General features: G+C 44.2%; 1 protein-coding gene across 4 annotated transcripts in view; it reads left to right on the plus strand.

The window, feature by feature from the left end:
* The first annotated feature begins 521 nt into the window (after positions 1 to 521).
* Positions 522 to 20,800, plus strand: part of CCDC171 (coiled-coil domain containing 171) — a 179,676-nt gene continuing 159,397 nt past the window's right edge. For 3 of the 4 annotated variants that reach the window (XM_038769913.1, XM_038769916.1, XM_038769917.1), the window contains exons 1-3: positions 522 to 718; positions 8,666 to 8,752; positions 15,772 to 15,903. In XM_038769913.1, coding sequence (XP_038625841.1) covers positions 15,847 to 15,903 — 57 coding nt within the window. In that variant the 5' untranslated portion in view covers positions 522 to 718; positions 8,666 to 8,752; positions 15,772 to 15,846. The remainder of the gene's footprint in view (positions 719 to 8,665; positions 8,753 to 15,771; positions 15,904 to 20,800) is intronic. The other variant, XM_038769915.1, reaches the window with a different exon arrangement.

A 20,800-nucleotide genomic window follows, 5' to 3' on the forward strand; every position in this document is an offset into this window, starting at 1 on the left:
GAACCACCCCAGCCTGGCACATAGTAAGCGCTTAACTAATACCATCATTATTAGTCAGGGAAGACCTCTTGGAGAAGATGTGCCTTCAATAAGGCTTTGAAGCGGGGGAAGGGGAGAGTGATCGTCCGCCGGATCATCATCATCAATCGTATTTATTGAGCGCTTACTATGTGCAGAGCACTGTACTAAGCGCTTGGGAAGTACAAATTGGCAACATATAGAGACAGTCCCTACCCAACAGTGGGCTCACAGTCTAATATGAAGACTAATGTCGCCGGATATGAAGAGGGAGGGGTTTCTGGCCAGAAGCAGGAGGTAGAGGACATCAGCTGTACAGTGAATAAATTGGCATGAGGATCAGATTGGGTTCTGTTCCCCTACTACGCTAGCAGGTGTCTGTTCGGCTGTTGGAACCCTTCTAGCTCTGCCAATCAGAGCCCAGCTTTCAGGTCGTTGCTAGGATACCGGTAAGGGCGGGAAGAGACGTTGCCTGATGTGTTCATAATTAGGGAAAGGGCAGAGAGACTTAGGCCTAGCGATAAGCAGCCAACGACTCACTTCATGGGGTTATCGTCTTCTTGGTTTGCCAGGTCTAAAGTTTGCCCGTCGCTGTCTCTCCCGGAGTCCCCCATCCCTGGGCCTCAGCGTCATTGCAGATTCCATTCTTTGATCTTGCGAGGACCCTTTCGAAGTCTTAAGGGAAGCAGAAGCCACAGAGGTGAGAGGAGGACGACGAACCTGAGGAATGGAGGGTGGGAAGGAGGGAATGATAGGCAGGGGGAAGAGTGAGGAGAACTAATTTACCCCGACGTGACATGAGAGTGGGGCTGGGGCAGGCATTGTGTCTGTTTATTGTTGTGTTGTACTCTCCCAAGTGCTTAGGACAGGGCTCTGCACAAGGCAAGTGCTCAATAAATACGATTGAATGAAATCCGAGGGAAGGATTTACCGAAGCGGGGCCCTTCAAGTAACTCTAGTGGTGAAATTCAGACCCAACTTTAGACACCATTGGGTGTGAGCTGTAGAGTCTTTGCTGCTAACTTCAGGTTAAACATTTCCACAAATTCTGTATTGCCTAAGTGGGCAACACAGTCAAATGAGCAAGGGTCAACTCTCTTGTTTAAAAAAATGTGCCTATGAAGTAGAAAATATGAGAGCTTCAGATTTCTTGGTGGTTTTTAATGGTATTTGTTAAAGGCTTATTATATTCCAGGCACTGTGCTAAGTGCCGGGGTAGATACAAGATAATCAAGTTGGGCCCAGTCCCTGCCCCACGTGGGGATCACAGCTTTAATCCCCACTTTACAGATAAGGCAACTGAGGCACAGAGAAGTTTAGTGACTTGTCCAAGGTCACCCAGTAGACAAGTGGCAGAGTTGGGATAATAAATAATAATAATGTTGGCATTTGTTAAGCACTTACTATGTGCAAAGCACTGTTCTAAGCGCTTGGGGGGATACAAAGTGATCAGGTTGTCCCACGTGGGGCTCACAGTCTTAATCCCCATTTTACAGATGAGGTAACTGAGACTCAGAGAAGTTAAGTGACTTGCCCGAGGTCACACAGCAGACATGTGGCAGAGTCGGAATTCGAACCCATGACCTCTGACTCCAAAGCCCGTGCTCTTTCCACTGTGCCACGCTGCTTCTCTATGAGAACCCAGGTCTTTCTGACACCCGTACTCTATCCACCAGGGCATGCCGCTTGTCCGAGCTTAATTTGTTTTTGTTTGGGTGAGAATTGTTTTGGGTAGGGAGATAATTGACCTGTTTCATTTCCCTAAGTTCTTCAACCTTTTCCCCACAACTTCTGGCCCCTCCTCCTATTCAGATTTCCAGGCAAGTTAAACATGCCATTAATTTGTTTATGTTTACTTTAAACCACATACTTTTTTCTATTTTAGGCCCAGCTTTTTTTTTTAGAGGCTAATGCAGCTAATCATTCTATGAAAATACCAATTGTGATTATTTCCACCTGCTCCACCAAACTCAACTTTCTTGCCCCCCTGGCCCTCTGTAGATCTCCACTAATCCCCCCCCAGCCCTGGATCACTTTCACACACGCTTCCTCGGCTTCGGCATTCATGCCCCAGATAAACAGGTATCAGACCAATCTGGGCCACTTGAAATTCATCCTCATTTGCTTCGATTTCACTCTCTCCTGCTCACACTTGTGTAGTGAGAAACCTACTGCCTCCCTCTACATAAGGAAAAAAAAAAGGTTAATAGAGAAATCAGTGTGACTCAGATGGTCACAAATACTCAAATCTCCCAGATTATGATCCTCCTTAAAACCCATCCCCTTTAGGAGGAGAGAGGAAGGAGGGAATGATAATGAGGCGGAAGGGGAGGTGAGAGGAGAACTAATTTACCCTGCGGTGAAATGGGGGTGGAGTGAGGAGCGGGATGCTGTCCACAGGAAAGATTTATTGGGGCCAGACCCTTCAAGCGACTCTAGTAGTAAAACCCAGACCAATAATAATAATATTTGCTAATCACTATGTGCCAAAATACCATCACTATTCTAAGTGCTGGAGTAGTTACAAGGCAATCAGGTTGTCCCACGTGAGGCTCACAGTCTTGATCCCAATTTTACAGATGAGGTAACTGAGGCACAGAGAAGTTAGGTGACTTGCCCAAAGTCCCATCGCTGACAAGTGGCAGAGGGGGATTAGAACCCACGACCTCTGACTTCCAAGCCCGTGCTCTTTCCACTAAACCACGATCTTCAGAGACTGGTCATGTAATGCCAATAGCCACCCTTTGCACTTCAGTCAATCGTATTTATTAATAAAGATGGTACTTGTTAAGCGCTGATTATGTGTCAAGCACTACTGAACGCTTACTGTGTGCAGAGCAACGTACTAAACGCTTGGGACAGTACAATATAACAGTGCTGTTGGACGAATTCCCTGCCCCCAAAGGAGTCTTTACTACTGTAATCAATGGATGAATGTGGGGTAAGTATTGGAGTGCTTACTTGCTCAGAGCACTACTACACTAAGCTCTTGGGAAAGTACAATAGATGCAGCCCCTACTTTCAGAGAGTTTTCCCTCTAGGGGGTCGGGGGGTGGGGGGAGAGGCATTATTTTTTTAAAAAAATTTTACTTTTCCTTCTCTTTTTACACTCTTGTCACTTCTCTTTATCAATCACTTTTTCTTGAAACCCAGATGTATCAGAACAGAAACGGTATCATACTAGGTCAGAACAATACTCCAGTTAATAGCATTTAGTGAGCATCTTCTGGGTGCTTGGGAAAATGCAGTAAAGATAGGAGACATGAGCTCTACTCAGAGAATTTACCATCTACAGGTGGAAAAGACAGTATTTACAAAGGGTGGGAGCAGGGAAGGAATGCTTTAAATTGTTGGTAGCAAGAATAAGGCAGGATGAATGGATGTGTAATGTAGCTTGACATATACATAAATGCTAAAATTAGATGTATAAACATAAGTGCTAAGGAAGGTTGTTGAAGTGAACATCCAGCACAGTATTCTGTCTCTGATAGTGGCACCAAAAGGATGTTTGGAGATATTCCCAACATTTTTCTCTTTAAGAAAGGTCACGGTTTGAAATTAGTTCTTAGAAACCTATGCTGTGGTACCATTCTCAACTAAATGTGGTTTTCAGGCTACAAATATTGTCATCTTAAATTCAGCTTCAGTGCAGGAAGGTTGGTGAGAGGCATTACATTACATGAAGATATATATATATATACATATATATATATATATATATATACATTGTTCTGACCTAGTATGATACCGTTTCTGTTCTGATACATCTGGGTTTCAAGAAAAAGTGATTGATAAAGAGAAGTGGCAAGAGTGTAAAAAGAGAAGGAAAAGTAAAAGGAAAAAGAGAAGGAAAAAAGTAAAAGGAAAAAAGTGTAAAAAGAGAAGGAAAAGTAAATTTTTTAAAATATATATATATACCTTATATATATATAAGGTATAAAGGGACAGTTGGAACTGAATAGTTACAGGAAGAGAGAGTGGCAAGGAAGAAAATGAGGAGTTGGCATTTTAGCATTTACAAAACCCATAATCTTGTGTGGGGGAAAAAGTATTTTGAATACAGTAGTAGAACGGACTGTTCTGACTTAGCATAGTAGTTGGATGTTTTGGGCGATTGGAAAAGTTGATGTGACAGAATGATAAATGGGATGCTGTCATTTTCAATCACATTAAATGGGATGCTCTCATGATGTAATAAATTATAAATAAATGTAGGCTTGTGAATTAGACTTCTTAGTCATATTTTTCATTTTTGGTTAATCTCAATTGTTTTTATATTACTGAAACATTCTCTTTTTTTTTGACAAGATCAATTTGGCTTTTGAATGTTACCCAACATCTAAAATTCTGTACACAGAATTCTGTTGTTGACTGAGCGAAATGTTTTGTTCAGACTCCAAAAGAAAACAGATTCTCATCCTTAGGTGCTCATGCAAACTACTAATCCACATATGTGATTTCTTATAGGTAAGAAGATCAAAATGCTTTACAAATATTGCCTCTTTCTGCTCACTAGGGTGCAACAAGTATGCTCTGAGCATACAAGTTGTGGGTGTGTTGTGTGTGTAGCTGAAAGGGCTGGTGTGGTACCTGTAGTCTTTGACTACACTGTCCTTTGTTGTGCTGTCCTGTGACGTACAGCTTCTGATGGTGATGGTGTCACAATGGACTCATCTGCTCAAGGGCTTACCTAGTTCAGCGCTTAGAACAGTGCTTTGCACATAGTAAGCGCTTAATAAATGCCATTATTATTATTACAATGCTCTGCACACAGTAAGTCCTCAGAAAATACTGTTGATGGAGTATTTGAACTAGTGGGTTTGGGCAACCAAAAATTTGGATAATCGAACCTTTCTTTCCAAGATTTAGAACTTGTTTCCTGAGGGTCCACAAGTGCAGGGGGAAAAAAGATTTTCCTCGTTTATGACCCAGGGGTCTCCGCTGATCCTATTCCAAATCAGAAATGAACCCAAGGGTTTTGCTACAAGACTGGTCTCTGTGCAATGGGTGGATTATTTTTAGCCTTTTTATGGTATTTAAGCACTTAGAGAAGCAGCATGGCTTAGTGGAAAGAGCCCGGGCTTTGGAGTCAGAGGTCATGGGTTCAAATCCCAGCTCTGCCAGTTGTCAGCTGTGTGACTTTGGACAAGTCACTTCACTTCTCTGTGCCTCAGTGACCTCATCTGTAAAATGGGGATTAAGGCTCTGAGCCCTACGTGGGACAACCTTGATGACCTTGTATCTCCCTCCCCCCTCCAGCGCTTAGAACAGTGCTTGGCACATAGTAAGTGCTTAAATACCAACATTATTATTATTATTATTAATATGTGTTAGGTGCTGTTCTAACAGCGTGGCTCAATGGAAGGAGCACGGGCTTTGGAGTCAGAGGTCATGGGTTCAAATTCAGGCTCCGCCAATTGTCAGTTGTGTGACTTTGGGCAAGTCACTTAACTTCTCTGTGCCTCAGTTACCTAATCTGTAAAATGGGGATTAGGACTGTGAGTCCCCTATGGGACAACTTGATCACCTTGTAACCTCCCCAGCACTTAGAACAGTGCTTTGCACATAGTAAGTGCTTAATAAATGCCATTATTATTGTTATTATTATTAAATAAAAAGTAATCAAGTTGGACACGGGCCATGCCCCACATGGGATTCTTAATCCCCATTTTACAGATGGGGTAACTGAGGCACAGAGAAGTTAAATGACTTGCCCAAGGTCACCCAGCAGACCTTGCAAAGAGGCGTAACTGGAAGAGGGAAACCAGTGAAGAGGACACCAGTATTTTAGTAAGATAGGATGAGAGCCTGGACCACTTTAGTGGCCATTTGGATGGAGAAAAAGGAGCAGTTCTGGAAAATAATGTGGAGGAAAAACAGACAGGAAGAATAGTAGTGTTGTCAAGGAGTCTATCGTGGGTCAGTCAATCATATTGAGCACTTACTGTATGCAGAGCACTGTACTAAATATTTGGGATAGTACAATATAACAGACATTCTGTATCCACAATGATTTTTCGGTCTAGAGGGAGAGACAAACATTAATATGTATAAATTATAGATATATACATAAGTGCTGTGGGGCTGGGAGAGGGGATGAATAAAGGGAGCAAGTCAGGGTGATGAAGGGAGTTGAAGAAAAGGAAAACATCTTAGTAAGGGAAGGCCTCTTGGAGGAGATGTGCCTTTGATAATGATGGCATGTAAGCGCTATGTGCCGAGCACTGTTCTAAGCCCTGGGGTAGATACAAGGTCATCACAGTCTTCATGTGGGACTCACAGTCTTCATCCCCATTTTACAGATGAGGTACCAGGTACAGAGAAGTCAAGTGACTTGCCCAAAGTCACACAGCTGATCAGTGGTGGAGCTGGGATTAGGACCCACGACCGCTGATTCCCAAGCCCACGCTCTTTCCACTGTGCCATGCTGCTTCTCTAAAGGCTTTCAAGGTGGAGAGAGTAATTGTCTGTCGGATGTGAGGAGGGAGGGCTTTTCAGGACATGGGCGAGAGGTTGGTGGCAAGATAGAAAAGGTGGAGGTACAGTGAGAAGGTTACCATTAGCGCTTAGTACAGTGCTCTGCACATAGTAAGCGCTCAATAAATACGATTGATGATGATGATTAGAGGAGCGAAGTGTACGGGCTGGGTTGTAGGAGAGTAGTGAGGTGAGATAGGAGGGGGCAAAGTGATTGAGGGCTCTGAAGCCAATGGTGAGGCATTTCTGTTTGATGCGGAGCGTGGCTCATTGGAAAGAGCACGGGCTTTGGAGTCAGAGGTCATGGGTTCGAATCCCGGCTCCACCACATGTCTGCTGTGTGACCTTGGGCAAGTCACTTAACTTCTCTGAGCCTCAGTTCCCTCATCTGTAAAATGGGGATTAAGACTGTGAGCCCCACGTGGGACAACTTGATCACCTTGTATCCCCCCAGCGCTTAGAACAGTGCTCTGCACATAGTAAGCGCTTAACAAATGCCATTATTATTATTATTATTATTATTATATGCGGAGGGGCAACCACTGGAGTTTTATGAGAAGTGGGGAAACATGGCCTGAATGATTTGTAGAAAAATGATCCAGACGGCAGAGTGAAGTGTTGACCGGAGTGGGGAGAAACCAGGGGGTGGGAGGTCAGCAAGAAGGCTGATTACTGATTACAGGATAAGTGATTGGATTAATACGGTAGCAGTTTGGATGGAGAGGAAAAGAGCGGATTTTAGTGATATTGCGAAGGTCGAACTGACAGGATTTAGTGATGGATTGAATATCAGAGAGTAGTCAAGGATAACGTCCAGGTTACGGGCTTTTGAGACGGGGAGGATGGTGTTGCCTTCTACAGTGATGAAAAAGTCAGCGGGGAAGATAGGGCTTGGGTGGGAAGAGAAGGGGTTCTGTTTTAGACATGTTGAGCACCAGGTGATGGGAGGACATCTGAGTAGAGATGTCATGAAGGCAGGAGGAAATGTGAGACTGCAGACAGGGAGAGAGATCAGGGCTGGAGATGTAGATTTGGGTATCATCCAAATAGAGGCAGTAGCTGAAGCTATATGAGCGGTTGAGTTCTCCAAGGGAGTGGGTGGAGGTGGAGGATAGGGGACCCAGAATTGAAACTTCAGGGGCCCCCACGGTTAGGAGGAGCCTGCAAAAGAGACTGAGAATGAGCGGCCAGAAAGATAGGAGAACTAGGGAAGGACAGTGTCAGTGAAGCCAAGGTTCAACAGGCCTACAGCTCTGCTAATAAAAAAATCTCTGAGCTGGAACAAAATACTGCTACAGTTGTGTGCCTGGCCTTGGCACAAGGTCATGCGCTCTAATCCGGGCTCTGCGACTTGTCTGCTTTGTGGCCTTGGGCAAGTCACTTTACTTCTCTGGGCCTCAGTTACCTCATCTGTTAAATGGGGATTAAGACCGTGCCCCCAAAGTGGGACAGGGACTGTGTCTAACCAGATTTGCTTGTATCCATCCCAGCGCTTAGCACAGTGCCCTGCACATAGTAAGTGCTTAACAGCCTTCCCAGACTGAGCCCCCTCCTTCCTCTCCCCCCGTCCCCCTCTCCATCCCCCCGTCTTACCTCCTTCCCTTCCCCACAGCACCTGTATATACGTATATATGTTTGTACAGATTTATTACTCTATTTTACTTGTACATATCTATTATTTATTTTATTTTGTTAATATGTTTGGTTTTGTTCTCTGTCTCCCCCTTCTAGACTGTGAGCCCACTCTTGGGTAGGGACTGTCTCTATATGTTGCCAACTTGTACTTCCCAAGCGCTTAGTACAGTGTTCTGCACACAGTAAGCGCTCAATAAATACGATTGATTGATTGATAACAAATACCATAGTTAATTACTATGTATTATTGTTCCAGGTTTCCACATAATAATTATGCTATTTATTAAATGCTTTCGATGTTCCAAACACTGTGGTAAGACAGATACAGACGGTTGCGGGAAGGATAGGGGATTGAGGTACAGCCCCCAACCCTGTAGCTAGATTGTAAGGGAGCATAGTCTCCCCTATAAATGCTATGATTTAAGAAGAAAAAATCTGATCTGAATCTTTCTGTTTTGTAGGTTTTCGTGAATCTGTCTCATTTGTAAATTCAAAGATCTAAAACTAACTATTCTTTATCTGTTTATGATTATAGTGTCGGCAAAGTATTACTTAGAAAGAGCTGAACAGTATTATTGTGTATGTAAATTATCCACCTAATTGTAACATGGCGAATTATAAGGTAAGTCTCAAATCTACTCTTTTAATTGAGAAATATTGTTGAGGAGATACTCTGTTTTTTCATAGCAATAGTTATCAGTTTGAAAATTATAGGGCTTAGCAATTAGGTGCTTCTGAATGCATGAGTAGGAAACGACTTTTTCAGCTATCACTACCTCTATTTTTACAGGACAGTGTATAGTACTTCAAGGACTGAGAATCAATCAGTCGTATTTATTGAGCACTTACTGTGTGCAGAGCACTGTACTAAGTGCTTGGGAAGTACAAGTTGGCAACATATAGAGACGGTCCCTACCCAACAGTGGGCTCACAGTCTAGAAGGGGGAGACAGAGAACAAAACCAAGCATATTAACAAAATAAAATAAATCGAATAGATATGTACAAGTAAAATAAATAAATAAATAGAGTAATAAATACGAACAAACATATATACATATATACAGGTGCTGTGGGGAAGGGAAGGAGGTAAGGTGGGGGGGATGGAGAGGGGGAGGAGGGGGAGAGGAAGGAGGGGGCTCAGTCTGGGAAGGCCTCCTGGAGGAGGTGAACTCTCAGTAGGGCCTTGAAGGGAGGAAGAGAGCTAGCTTGGTGGATGTGGGAAGGGAGGGCATTCCAGGCCAGAGGGATGACGTGGGCCGGGGGTCGACGAGAATGTTCATAACTGAACATAATATGAACAGAGAATGTTCATAACTGTCTTACATTTAGATACTTGATTTTTTTATGGTATGTGTTACGTGCTTACTATGTGTCAAGTGCTTTTGCAAGCACTGGGATAGATGCAACTATGCCCCACGGAGCCTACAGTCTATGTAGGAGAGAGTACAGTATTGAATCTCCATCTTACATTTGAGGAAACTGAGGCACAGAGATGTGGGGTGACTTGCCCAAGGTCTCACTGGAGGCAAGTGGCAGAGCCAGGATTAGAACCCAGGTCCTCTGACTCCCAAGGCCCGTACTATTTCCACAGGGCCACTTAATTAAACAATCTTCATTGAAGAATTTATTTTCCTATTTCATGAAATTTAAATTGTGTACGGTCATTCTATGGATTCCCTTTTTGCCCACTTGTTTGAACACACTGTCAACATAAACGCCTTTCTGGGCACTTTCTCTCCTAGCTTATATCTCTCCCCGCCCTCCATCCGATTCCTTTGGTGTTATATACATTCTTGCTACCAATTATATCCCTTCCTTTGACCTGATTATCTTCTATCAATCCCAGGCTTGGTTTGGAGCTTGGGACATAGGGAGTGCTTAACAAATACCAGAATTATTGTTGTTATTCCCTGTTTCAGTGACCTTCCTCTTCTAGAAATTATCACTGTTGTTGGGAAATTCCCTTGGCTACCTACTCCAAGAACCCCTCTCCTTATCCATCAGCTACCCCAAACCTCAAATTCATCAGGCAGTTGTTGTGGATGGGGTTCGGTAAGTTTTGTTTCTCATCCAGAAAGAACTCATGTTTCAGGAAGCTTCAGTCTTCAGGGGTCATGAAGTCCCCAAACTCAAACAAGCTCAACTCTCTCCCATACATATAGCATTTATACCCAGTTTGCCTTGTGTCATGCTGGATCCTGATAAGCATAATAACCCTCATATTTGTTCCCCACATCTTCAGCCAGTGCAGAAAATCCTGGGTCCTTTCCTTGCAGGATTCAGGAAGAGAGCTTTCACACGCATCCGCCACACTAGCCCTCTTCCTCCCTTCAAAGCCCTACTGAGAGCTCACCTCCACCAGAAGGCCTTCCTAGACTGAGCCCCCCCTTTCTCCTCTCCTATTCAATCAATCAATTGTATTTATTGAGTGCTTACTGTGTGCAGGGCACTGTACTAAGCACTTGGGAAGTACAAGTTGGCAACATATAGAGACGGTCCCTACCTAACAGTGGGCTCACAGTCTAGAAGGGGGAGACAGAGAACAAAGCCAAACATGTTAACAAAATAAAATAAATAGAATAGATATGCACATGTAAAATAAATAGAGTAATAAATATGTACAAACATATACAGGTGCTGTGAGGAAGGGAAGGAGGTAAGGCAGAGGGGATAGAGAGGGGGAGGAGGGGGAGAGGAAGGAGGGGGCTCAGTCTGGGAAGGCCTCCTGGAGGAGGTGAGCTCTCAGCAGGACCTTGAAGGGAGGAAGAGAGCTAGCTTGGCGGATGTGTGGAGGGAGGGCATTCCAGGCCAGGGGGATGACGTGGGCCGGGGGTCGACAGCGGGACAGGTGAGAACGAGGTACAGTGAGGAGGCTAGCGGCAGAGGAGCGGAGGGTGCGGGCTGGGCTGTAGAAGGAGAGAAGGGAGGTGAGGTAGGAGGGGGCGAGGTGATGGACAGCCTTAAAGCCGAGAGTGAAGAGTTTTTGCATGATGCGTAGGTTGACTGGTAGCCACTGGAGATTTTTGAGGAGAGGAGTAGCATGCCCAGAGCGTTTCTGCACAAAGATGAGCCGGGCAGCAGCGTGAAGTATAGACTGAAGCGGGGAGAGACAGGAGGATGGGAGATCGATTCCTGCGTCCTGGGTTTTATTGGCCAGTAGTTTTCCTTTTTTTAAGGTAATAGTATTTGTTAAGTGATTACTATGGGCCAGGCACTGTACTAAGTGCTGGGGTAGACACAAACCAGTCAGGTTATACACAATCCTTGTCTCATGTGGGGCTCAGTCTTAATCCCCATTTTCCAGAGGGGGTAACTGAGGTAGAGGGAAGTTAAGTGACTTGCCCAAGGTCATACAGCAGACAAGTGGTGGAGCCGGGATTAGAACCCAGGTCCTTCTGACTCCCGGGACCATGCTCTATCCACTAGGCCACGCTACTTCTCTAGTTGTGTGACCGTGGGCAAGTTGCTTAACTTTTTTGTGATAATAATAATTGTTGTATTTCATTCCTTACTATGTCTCAAGCACTCTATTAAGCATTGGGGTAGATACAAGATAGATCCCACAAAGGGGTCACAGTCTAGAAGGGAGAACGGGTACTGAATCCACATTTTGCAGATGAGGGAGCGGAGGCACAGAGAAGTTAAGGGGTTTGCCCAAGGTCACACAGCAGGTAAGTGGCAGAAGAAGGATTAGAATCTAGGGTCTCTGACTCCCAAGGGCATGCTCTTTCCACTAGGCCATGCTGCTTCTCTATGTGCCTCAGTTTCTTCAGCTTCACAGAGGGGTAATGTACCTCCCTATTTTTCAGTGATGTTTTGAGGATCAAATAAAATAATTGATGTGAAAGTGCCTTTGAAAAGGCACTGTATTCAAGGTCTTAATGATTCCTAACTTCCACACATGAGTGTATGTTTTTTGGTTTATGTATATCCATTCATAGGTGCAAGAAATCTTTTTTCTTTGTTGACTCAGTGTTACTAATTCAAGTTAGAACCTATCATACTTTTCCTCCTCCTTCAGAACTCACTTCGAATATTTACAACACTGCTCACTTCCCAAGGAAGTGTTGACAGTTTCACGCCCTTTACTCATTTCTTCAAAATTGCGTATAGACAGCTGACAGGCGTATACTGAATAATTAATGTAATGTACATTTTAAAGATCTCAGCAGTTCATTTATTAATTGTCTTTTTGTGTGTCTTTGAGTTCTTTTTACGTCCTTTCTACGGATTCTTTGAGGGATAGTTCCCATAGTAACAATACCCAAAGGAAGTGTAGTAATAGAAGTACTGTTGTTGTGTCCAGCAAATGGTCATTATCATAAAGGAGACTATATTTTTTTTTAAACATCTGTTGGGTTTTTTTATTACAATGAATACCTGGAGAATTGGTTATATGTCCCTTACACTAGTAGTTATTTTAGATCAAAGCACTTATCCTATCCTGCCTCGACTACCGCATCTGCCTCTTCATTGACCTCCCCGCCTCCTGTCTCTCCCCACTCCAGTCCATATTTTACTCTGCTACCTGGATTATTTTGCTACTAAAACGTTCAGTCCATGTTTGCCTACTCTTCAAGAACTTCCAGTGGTTGCCCATCCATCGCCGTATCAAACTGAAACTCCTTACCATCGGCTTTAAAGCGTGCAATCACCTTGCCCCCTCCTACCTTGCCTCAGTGATTGCCTACAGCTCATCTTGCACACTTAGCTCCTTTAGTGCCAGATTATTCACTGTGCCCCATCTCATCTACCTCGCTGCCGACACTCACCCGTCCTCCCTCTGGCTTGGAACTCCCTCCCCTTCCATGTATGCCAGACCACTTTCAAAAACCTTATTAAGGACACAGCTTCCTCAAGAGGCCTTCCCCAATCAAGCCCCCTCTCCCTTCTGCATCCTTTGTGCACTTGAGCTCTTGGTATCCACCCCCCACTACCCCCCCATCAGCCCCACAGCATGTATGTGCATAGCTGTAATTTATATTAGTATCTGTCTCCACCTCTAGACTGTAAGCTCACTGTGGGCAGAGAATGTGTCTGCCAATTCTGTTGTATTCTCCCAAGTGCTTAGTACAGCGCTGTGCGTGCAGTAAGGGAATGGGTCTTTTTACTGTTGTACTGTGCTCCCCCAAGCACTTAGTACAGTGCTCTGCATCCAGTAAAAACTCAATAGATATGATTGAATGAATGACTATAATGCTTCATTTTTGTTACAAGATAATGGGGATGAAGATTGTGAGCCCCCCATGGGACAACCTGATCACCTTGTATCCTCTCCAGTGCTTAGAACAGTGCTTTGCACATAGTAAGCGCCTAACAAATACCACAATTATTATTATTATCTACAGTTTTATCAATCAATGGTATTTATTCATTCAATCAATCATATTTGTTGAGCACTTACTGTGTGCAGAGCACTGTACCAAGCGCTTGGGAGAGTACACTACAACAATGAACAGGCATGTTCCCTGCCCACAATGAGGGGGGATAAATGTGAATATAAATAAATCCAGATATGTACATAAGAGCTGTGGGGCTTGGAGTGGGGGAAGAACAAAAAGGAAGCTAGTAAGGGCAACACAGAAGGGAGTAAGAGAAGCGGAAAGGGGGGCTTAGTCAGGGAAGGTCTTTTGGGGGAGATGTGGCTTTAATAAGGCTTTGAAGGAGGGGGAAGGGGGTTCCAAGCCCGAGGCAGGATTTGGGTGAGGGATCCAGTTTTAGCAGTGTATTGAAACACTGCTTTGTGTTTAATTCTTCACTCTGATATTGATGCATTATGGGTAACATTGGTCAAATATTATGGTCAAATGAAATATTATTTCATTTATTAAATGGGGGGACAATATTAACTTAGAGATATGGGGAGGCAGGAGGAGAAGAATGGGAGAATGTGAGTGGGAGGACAAGTACAGCATGGCTCAGTGGAAAGAGCACGGGCTTTGGAGTCAGAGGTCATGGGTTCAAATCCCGGCTCTGCCAACTGTCAGCTGTGTGACTTTGGACAAGTCACTTAACTTCTCTGTGCCTCAGTTACCTCATCTGTAAAATGGGGATTACAGCTGTGAGCCCCCCGTGGGACAACCTGATCACCTTGTAACCTCCCCAGTGCTTAGAACAGTGCTTTGTACATAGTAAGCGCTTAACAAATACCATTATTATTATTATTATTAGAAGAGAAGGGGAAGAATAGGCGGAATCAATCAATGGTATTTATGGAGCACGTACTGTGTGCAGAGCACTGTACTAAGCACTTGGGGAAGTACAGTACAAAAGAGTAGACGCGATGGCTGTCCACAAGGAGCTTACAATCTAGAAGAGGAGGCAGGCATTGAAATAAATTACTGGTAGGGAAAATGGCAGAATGTAACGATATGCATGTAAGTGCTGTGGGGCAAATATCAAGTGCTTATGGGGTACAGATCAGAGTGCATAGGTGATACAGAAGAGGGACAGGTAGGGGAAATGAGGGCTTATTCAGGGAAGGCCTCCCGAAGGAGAGCCCTGATGTCTTTAAAATGAAGACCCACTTTCACACTAAACAAAAGCCTTATCGAAGAAGCCGAAAAGATACATTAGTGGAGTGCATTTTCCCCTCCCTATCTCTCAACTCTGCTTTCTGTAGCAACCTGGCTGACTTGTAGCTGTTTTACTGGGGTATGCAATGGCCTGGCCAGAGAGGCCTTGAATAGGAATTGTATTTATTCGATATCTACTGCATGCAGTGCTCTGTAGTAAGAGCTTGGGAAAGTACAACAGAAGCAAAATAAATCTACTCGAGTTGTTTTTTTTAAAAAAATGGTATTTGTTAAGCACTTACTATGTGCCAGGCACTGTACTAAATGCTAAAGTAGATACAAGCTGAGCAGGTTGGACACAGTCCCTGTACCACATGGGGCTCAGAATTTTAATCCGCATTTTACAGATGAGAGAACTGAGGCACAGAGAAGTAGCGCCTGGTCCAAGGTCACAGACTCCCAGCCTTTGCTCTTTCCACTAGGCCACACTGCTTCACTTTAATGCCACTAGGCCTGTTCACTCTCCTAATTAGACTGTGAGCCAAATGAGGGACAGGGCCTGTGTCCAACCCTGATTATCTTGTATCTACCCCAGCGCTTAGGATAGTGCTTGATATGTAGTAAGCACTTAACAAATGCCACCTCTTAATTTCTCTGGGCCTCAGTTAAAATGGGAATAAGAGTGTGAGCCCCATGCGGGACAGGAACTGTGTCTGACCTGATTAACATGTATCTACCCCAGTGCTTAGAACAGTGCTCGTCACATAGTAAGTGCTTAACAAGTACCATTATTATTATTAGGCCTGCCAGAAGTCTGGGATATTGTTCCAGAGTCATGTCAGGCCTTTTGGATGGAGACTGCCAGTCGAGACCTTCCTGGAACATCTGGATAGACTTCAGGATCCCTGAGGAGGACAAGTTTGAGGGCTTTGGTCCATTTGTATCCCTAAAAAACCTGCTTCTGAGAGCTTCTCCCCCAGGCTGCGGCTCTAAGTGGTGGTGGACGGCACGGAAACCTCCACGGATTTGTTTATGCAGAGCCTGTATCTCCATTTGCATAGAGAATAAAAGGGTTTAATAGTAGTATGAAAAATAATGGAAGCTGATTGTCATTTCATTTTACAGATAGGAGAATGTCCCCGATGAAAGTTAATACATAAAAGCAGTTATTCTATTTGGACATCACAACACACCTGAGAAATGTCAAAGGACAAAAAAAGAGGCAAAATGTGTTCTAATTATGAGTGCAATATAGAGGTAAGTGATTTTAATCCTAAATCAAAAATGAAAAGTACAACTGGATTTTTTTGCACATTTTGTATTATGATTTCTTTATCAGTATTTAGCCATTCATATGTCTTAAGGGTGTTGTGGAATGGTTGTCCTTCATGCTCCAAGAAGATGGCAGTTGGTGGTGTAGTTTATGTGTGTCTATGAGCTCATTAAGGGCAGGGGGAATCTGTCTGTTGTGTCGTTCTCTCACATAGACTGATGTGGTCAGGTGGACAGATGTCAGGACAGGCTGCAGGTGAAGTCAGCTGGACGTTAAGGAAGACAGACGGAAGATGAATAAGATGGTCAAAAGGCATAGATGAGGGTAGGGGATAAGTGAAAGGGATTGTCCAACCGTAAAGGTGAAGCAGGAAGTAGCTGATGGGCTAATATGAGAACCTCAATATTCTGGTTCTGAGAGCATTTTCGAAGGCTCTAATACAATTTTTTTTTACTTTGGGCTTTACAAAAATCTTCCTACAAGCTCTATTCATAAGAGCAATGGTATATTTTAAAATATATCTCCTGCCTTTAGTCCAGGTGACTTTTCTGCTCATCCGCTATTGCTCCTAACCCATTCTCTGATCTCCAAAAACTCCACATTCCCACTTTCACATAAAATATCACTCTTTAATAATAATAATAATAATTATTATTATTATGGTATTTGTTAAGTGCTTACTATATGCCAAACACTGTTCTAAGCGCTGGGGTAAATATAAGGTAATCAGGTTGTCCCACATGGGGCTCATAGTCTCAATCCCCATTTTACAGATGAGGTAATTCAGCAAACAAGTGTCGGAGCCGTGTTAGAACCCATGACCTCTGACTCCCGAGCCCATGCTCTTGCCACTAGGCCAGGCTGCTGCTCAAGCAGCTTTTCTCTTCTGCCAGTTCATGGTTCCTGAATTTAAACACATCATACAGTCTGTCTTTTGCACCCAGTATGCAAAAAATATCTTTTGCAACTTGACAGGTCCTTCTGTTTTTATTAATAATGACGGTATTTATTAAGTGCTTACTATGTGCCAAGCACTGTTCTAACGTAGGGCAATATTAGTGAGCTCCTTGGAGGGTCAAGGACCATGTTTCTCCCCTGTGCATTTTTTTTTTTGCCAGCACTTAGTACAGTGTCCTCACACAGTAAGTGCTTAATAAACATGAATACCACTACTCTATCTGGCATGTTATCCTTTCATCCTCCCTTTTACACATGAAAGGATTTATGGTGGCATTGAACACCTGAGGTTAAAGTGCTGTTGCCCAAGCTGTCCCAGGCCCCTCCTAGTCTTAGTTTCTTCTCAAGATTCTCCAACTTGAAGAAGCAGTGTGGCCTAGGAAAGAGCACAGATCTAGGCGTCAGAGGAGTTAGGACCTGGGTTCTAATCCTGGCACCATCACTTGTCTGCTTTGTGACTTTGAACAAATCACTTAACTTCTCTGGGCCTCAGTTACCTCATCTGTAAAAAGGGAGCCCATGTGGGACATGGACTGTATCCAACCTGGCTAGCTTGCATCTACCCCAGCACTTAGTACAATGCCTGGCACATAATAAGTACTTAACAAATACCTTAAAAACAAACAAAAATCCTTACAACTTTGGGAATGCTCTTAATAGCCTTTTGAATTTTACACATTTTCTGATGCCCAGGGCTCACTCTGTCAAAAGGCTTTCAGGCTAGCACCACTCTAGCTCTCTTCCTTCACATGAGCAAAGATTCCCCTCATATGCACCAGACAGCTCATAATATTTCTTTCTTTTCTTGTTCCTTTCTGCATTTTATGCATCACTTGTCAGTCAGATCTGCCAGTCTCCTCAACAGCACACCCTTGTGCCTTCGTAATTGGCATTTAACAGAATGAGAAGCCTCCAGTTTATAATGTCTTCCTCGTTTATTCACTAGGCAGGGTAATGACTCTTCATCTCATTGTTTTCACCATCTTGTCCTCTCTGTCAATCAACTGTGTTTATCGAGTGCTTACTGTCATTATTATTTTTATTACTATTCTTATGGTGTGCAGAGCACTGTACTACGCACTTAGGAGGGTACAATATTACATAGTTGGCACACACATCCCCCTCCGCAATGAGGTTAGTCTAGAGGAGAGTTTACTCTCTCCTGATTTAATTAAAAACTATAGCTAATGGTTTCCCCAGCACATGTGCTTCGTAATATTCAGTCAATCCCACTGTCTCTGGAATCTTCCCTTTATTCAGTACTCCTATCATGCTAGCCACCCCCCACCCACCCCTCCTATGTAATTCTTCCTTCCAACTCCTTTATCTGTCTTTCGGTCAAATGTATCTTTAACGTGCATTTCCTGGAGCGAGAGAGGAGTGAGGGGAGTTGAATTCAGTAGAGAGGGGGGATTTGAGGACTTGTGCAACGTCAAGGGAAGTTGGATAGGGAGTCCAAATGGGGCATGATGACCTGGGATAAGTGGAGGGGGTCTAGATACCAGAGTTCTCTGTTGAGGGAGAGGGGAGTGTTACAAGGAACGGGGCTGAGGGAGGGTAAACAGATTAGGAGATCGTGGTTGGAGAGAGGGGTTTCAGGGTTGGTGAGGTTAGCGATTATACAGTGACTAGAAATAATGAGATCAAGAGTGTGTCCAAGTCGGTGAGGTCGGCGGAGTTGAGTGAGAGGAAGCGGGTGCCTGGGAGGTCAGCAGGAGCATCCACGTGGATATTGAAGTCCCTGAGGATCAGTGTAGGACAGAGAAGTAGAGCAGGAATGTGAGAGGCATCAAAATGTTTCTAATCTGGTTCCTTGTACTAACAAGATATCCTAGTTCTCTTCCCTCAGGCCCCATTTCCGGACCATATTACTGTTCACGTTTATAGTGCAGCATTTCAAAATCAAATTGTATCATTTTTCAGGCTTCTTTGCCCTCTCCCGACCTCCCTCCTGCTCACCTTTGGCCTCTTCCACTTTCCGCACTTCACCCCTCCCTTATTTTCCTACTGGGCTCTGGCCCACCTCTTGCCCCTCTAGTGTGTCTGAACTTTTCCAGTAGCAGATGGTGGTGGAGGGGAATGGCTCAGCACTCTGCTTCATCATCTCCTTCTGCTCTTTTTCTCCACCATCTGTTCCTTCTTTATCTTGCCCCACTGCCTCCTGTAGCTCATGACTTTTCTTTTGTCTTGCCCTCTGCTTTTATGAAATTCTCTTCTCTGCTCAGTCCTTAAGTCTTCTTTACTATTCTTTTGACCTCTTCTCCTTTCTGTCCCGTTGTCTGCATCTCTTAATAGTAGTAATGATATTTATTGAGACCTCAATGGGTAAAATGCACAGTTCTAAGCTCTTGGGAAGAAGCAGCATGTAACCTCTCTACAAGGAGCTGATACAGTTTTGGGGATGTTGTGTATATACACCATACTTACAAATAGACTGATCAAAATAAATGGTGTGTGTGTGTGTATATGTACACACAAGTGCTGTGGATAGTTCTAAATGCATTTGTAAATGCTAGCAATGGTTGAAGGATTTTTATGATTTAGGGCGCAAGGGAAGGCTTGTTGGAGGAGGTGGATTTTAAGGAAGGCTTTGGTTGCCAGCGCTTAGTAAAGTGCCTGGCACATAGTAAGTGCTTAAAAAATACCACATTTATTTGTATGGGAAGAGCTGAAGTCTGTTGGATTTGTGCTCTGCACAGAAGTGCTCAATAAATACAATTGATTGATTGATTTGGGAAAGGAGGGAGTTCCAAGCCAGGGGAACTGCATGAGTGGGGGGTTGGAGGTGGGAGAGTTGAGAGCGAGGTCCAGTTAGAAGGGTAGTTTGAGAGGAACAAAGAGTGTGAGATGGAGCATAGTGGTTGAAGAGAGCAGATATGTAAGATGGGGGGAACTGATGGAGAGCCTTGAAGCTGACCATGAGGAGTTGTGGTGTGATGAGAAGGGACATGGAAAGCGAGTGGAGGGTTTTGAGAAATGAAAAAACATGTGTTGAATGATGATCCAAGAAAATGGTCTGGGCAACAACATGTAGTTTATATTGGAGAAGGGGGAGGCTGGAGGTAGGGAGACCAGTAAAGAAGATGATCCAGTAGTCTAGCTGCTATATGACTACAGCTTGTTCCAGGGAGGGAACTATTTGGGTGGAGAATAAAGGGTGGATCCAGAAGAATTGTGTACAGATATGTTCATAAGTGCTGTGGGGCTGGGAGTGGGGAAGAACAAAGGGAGCAAATCAGTGCAATGCAGAAGGGAGTGGCAGAAGAGGAAAGACTGTGAGCCCACTGTTGGGTAGGGACCGTCTCTATATGTTGCCAACTTGTACTTCCCAAGTGCTTAGTACAGTGCTCTGCACACAGTAAGCGCTCAATAAATACGATTGATTGAAAGAGGTATGCTTAGTCAGGGAAGGCCTCCTGGAGGAGATGTACCTTCCATAAGGCTTTGAAGCGGGAGAGAGTAATTGTCTGGATTTGAGGGGGGCTACAAATTTGCCTCTACCTCTCTATCTTGGTGATAATTGTGGTGAGGTAACATATTGGTAACAACGGCTCATACTCTGTCCTAATCCTCCTCGACCTCTCAGCTGCCTTCGACACTTTGGACCACCCCCTTCTCCTCAACACGCTATCTGACCTTGGCTTCACAGACTCCGTCCTCTCCTGGTTCTCCTCTTATCTCTCTGGTCGTTCATTCTCAGTCTCTTTTGCAGGCTCCTCCTCCCCCTCCCATCCTCTTACTGTGGGGGTTCCCCAAGGTACAGTGCTTGGTCCCCTTCTGTTCTCGATCTACACGCACTCCCTTGGTGACCTTATTCGCTCCCACGGGTTCAACTATCATCTCTACGCTGATGACACCCAGATCTACGTCTCTGCCCCTGCTCTCTCCCCGTCTCTCCAGGCTTGCATCTCCTCCTGCCTTCAG

The sequence above is a fragment of the Tachyglossus aculeatus genome, chromosome X4, assembly GCF_015852505.1.
Source record: "Tachyglossus aculeatus isolate mTacAcu1 chromosome X4, mTacAcu1.pri, whole genome shotgun sequence".
Classification (NCBI taxonomy): domain Eukaryota; kingdom Metazoa; phylum Chordata; class Mammalia; order Monotremata; family Tachyglossidae; genus Tachyglossus; species Tachyglossus aculeatus.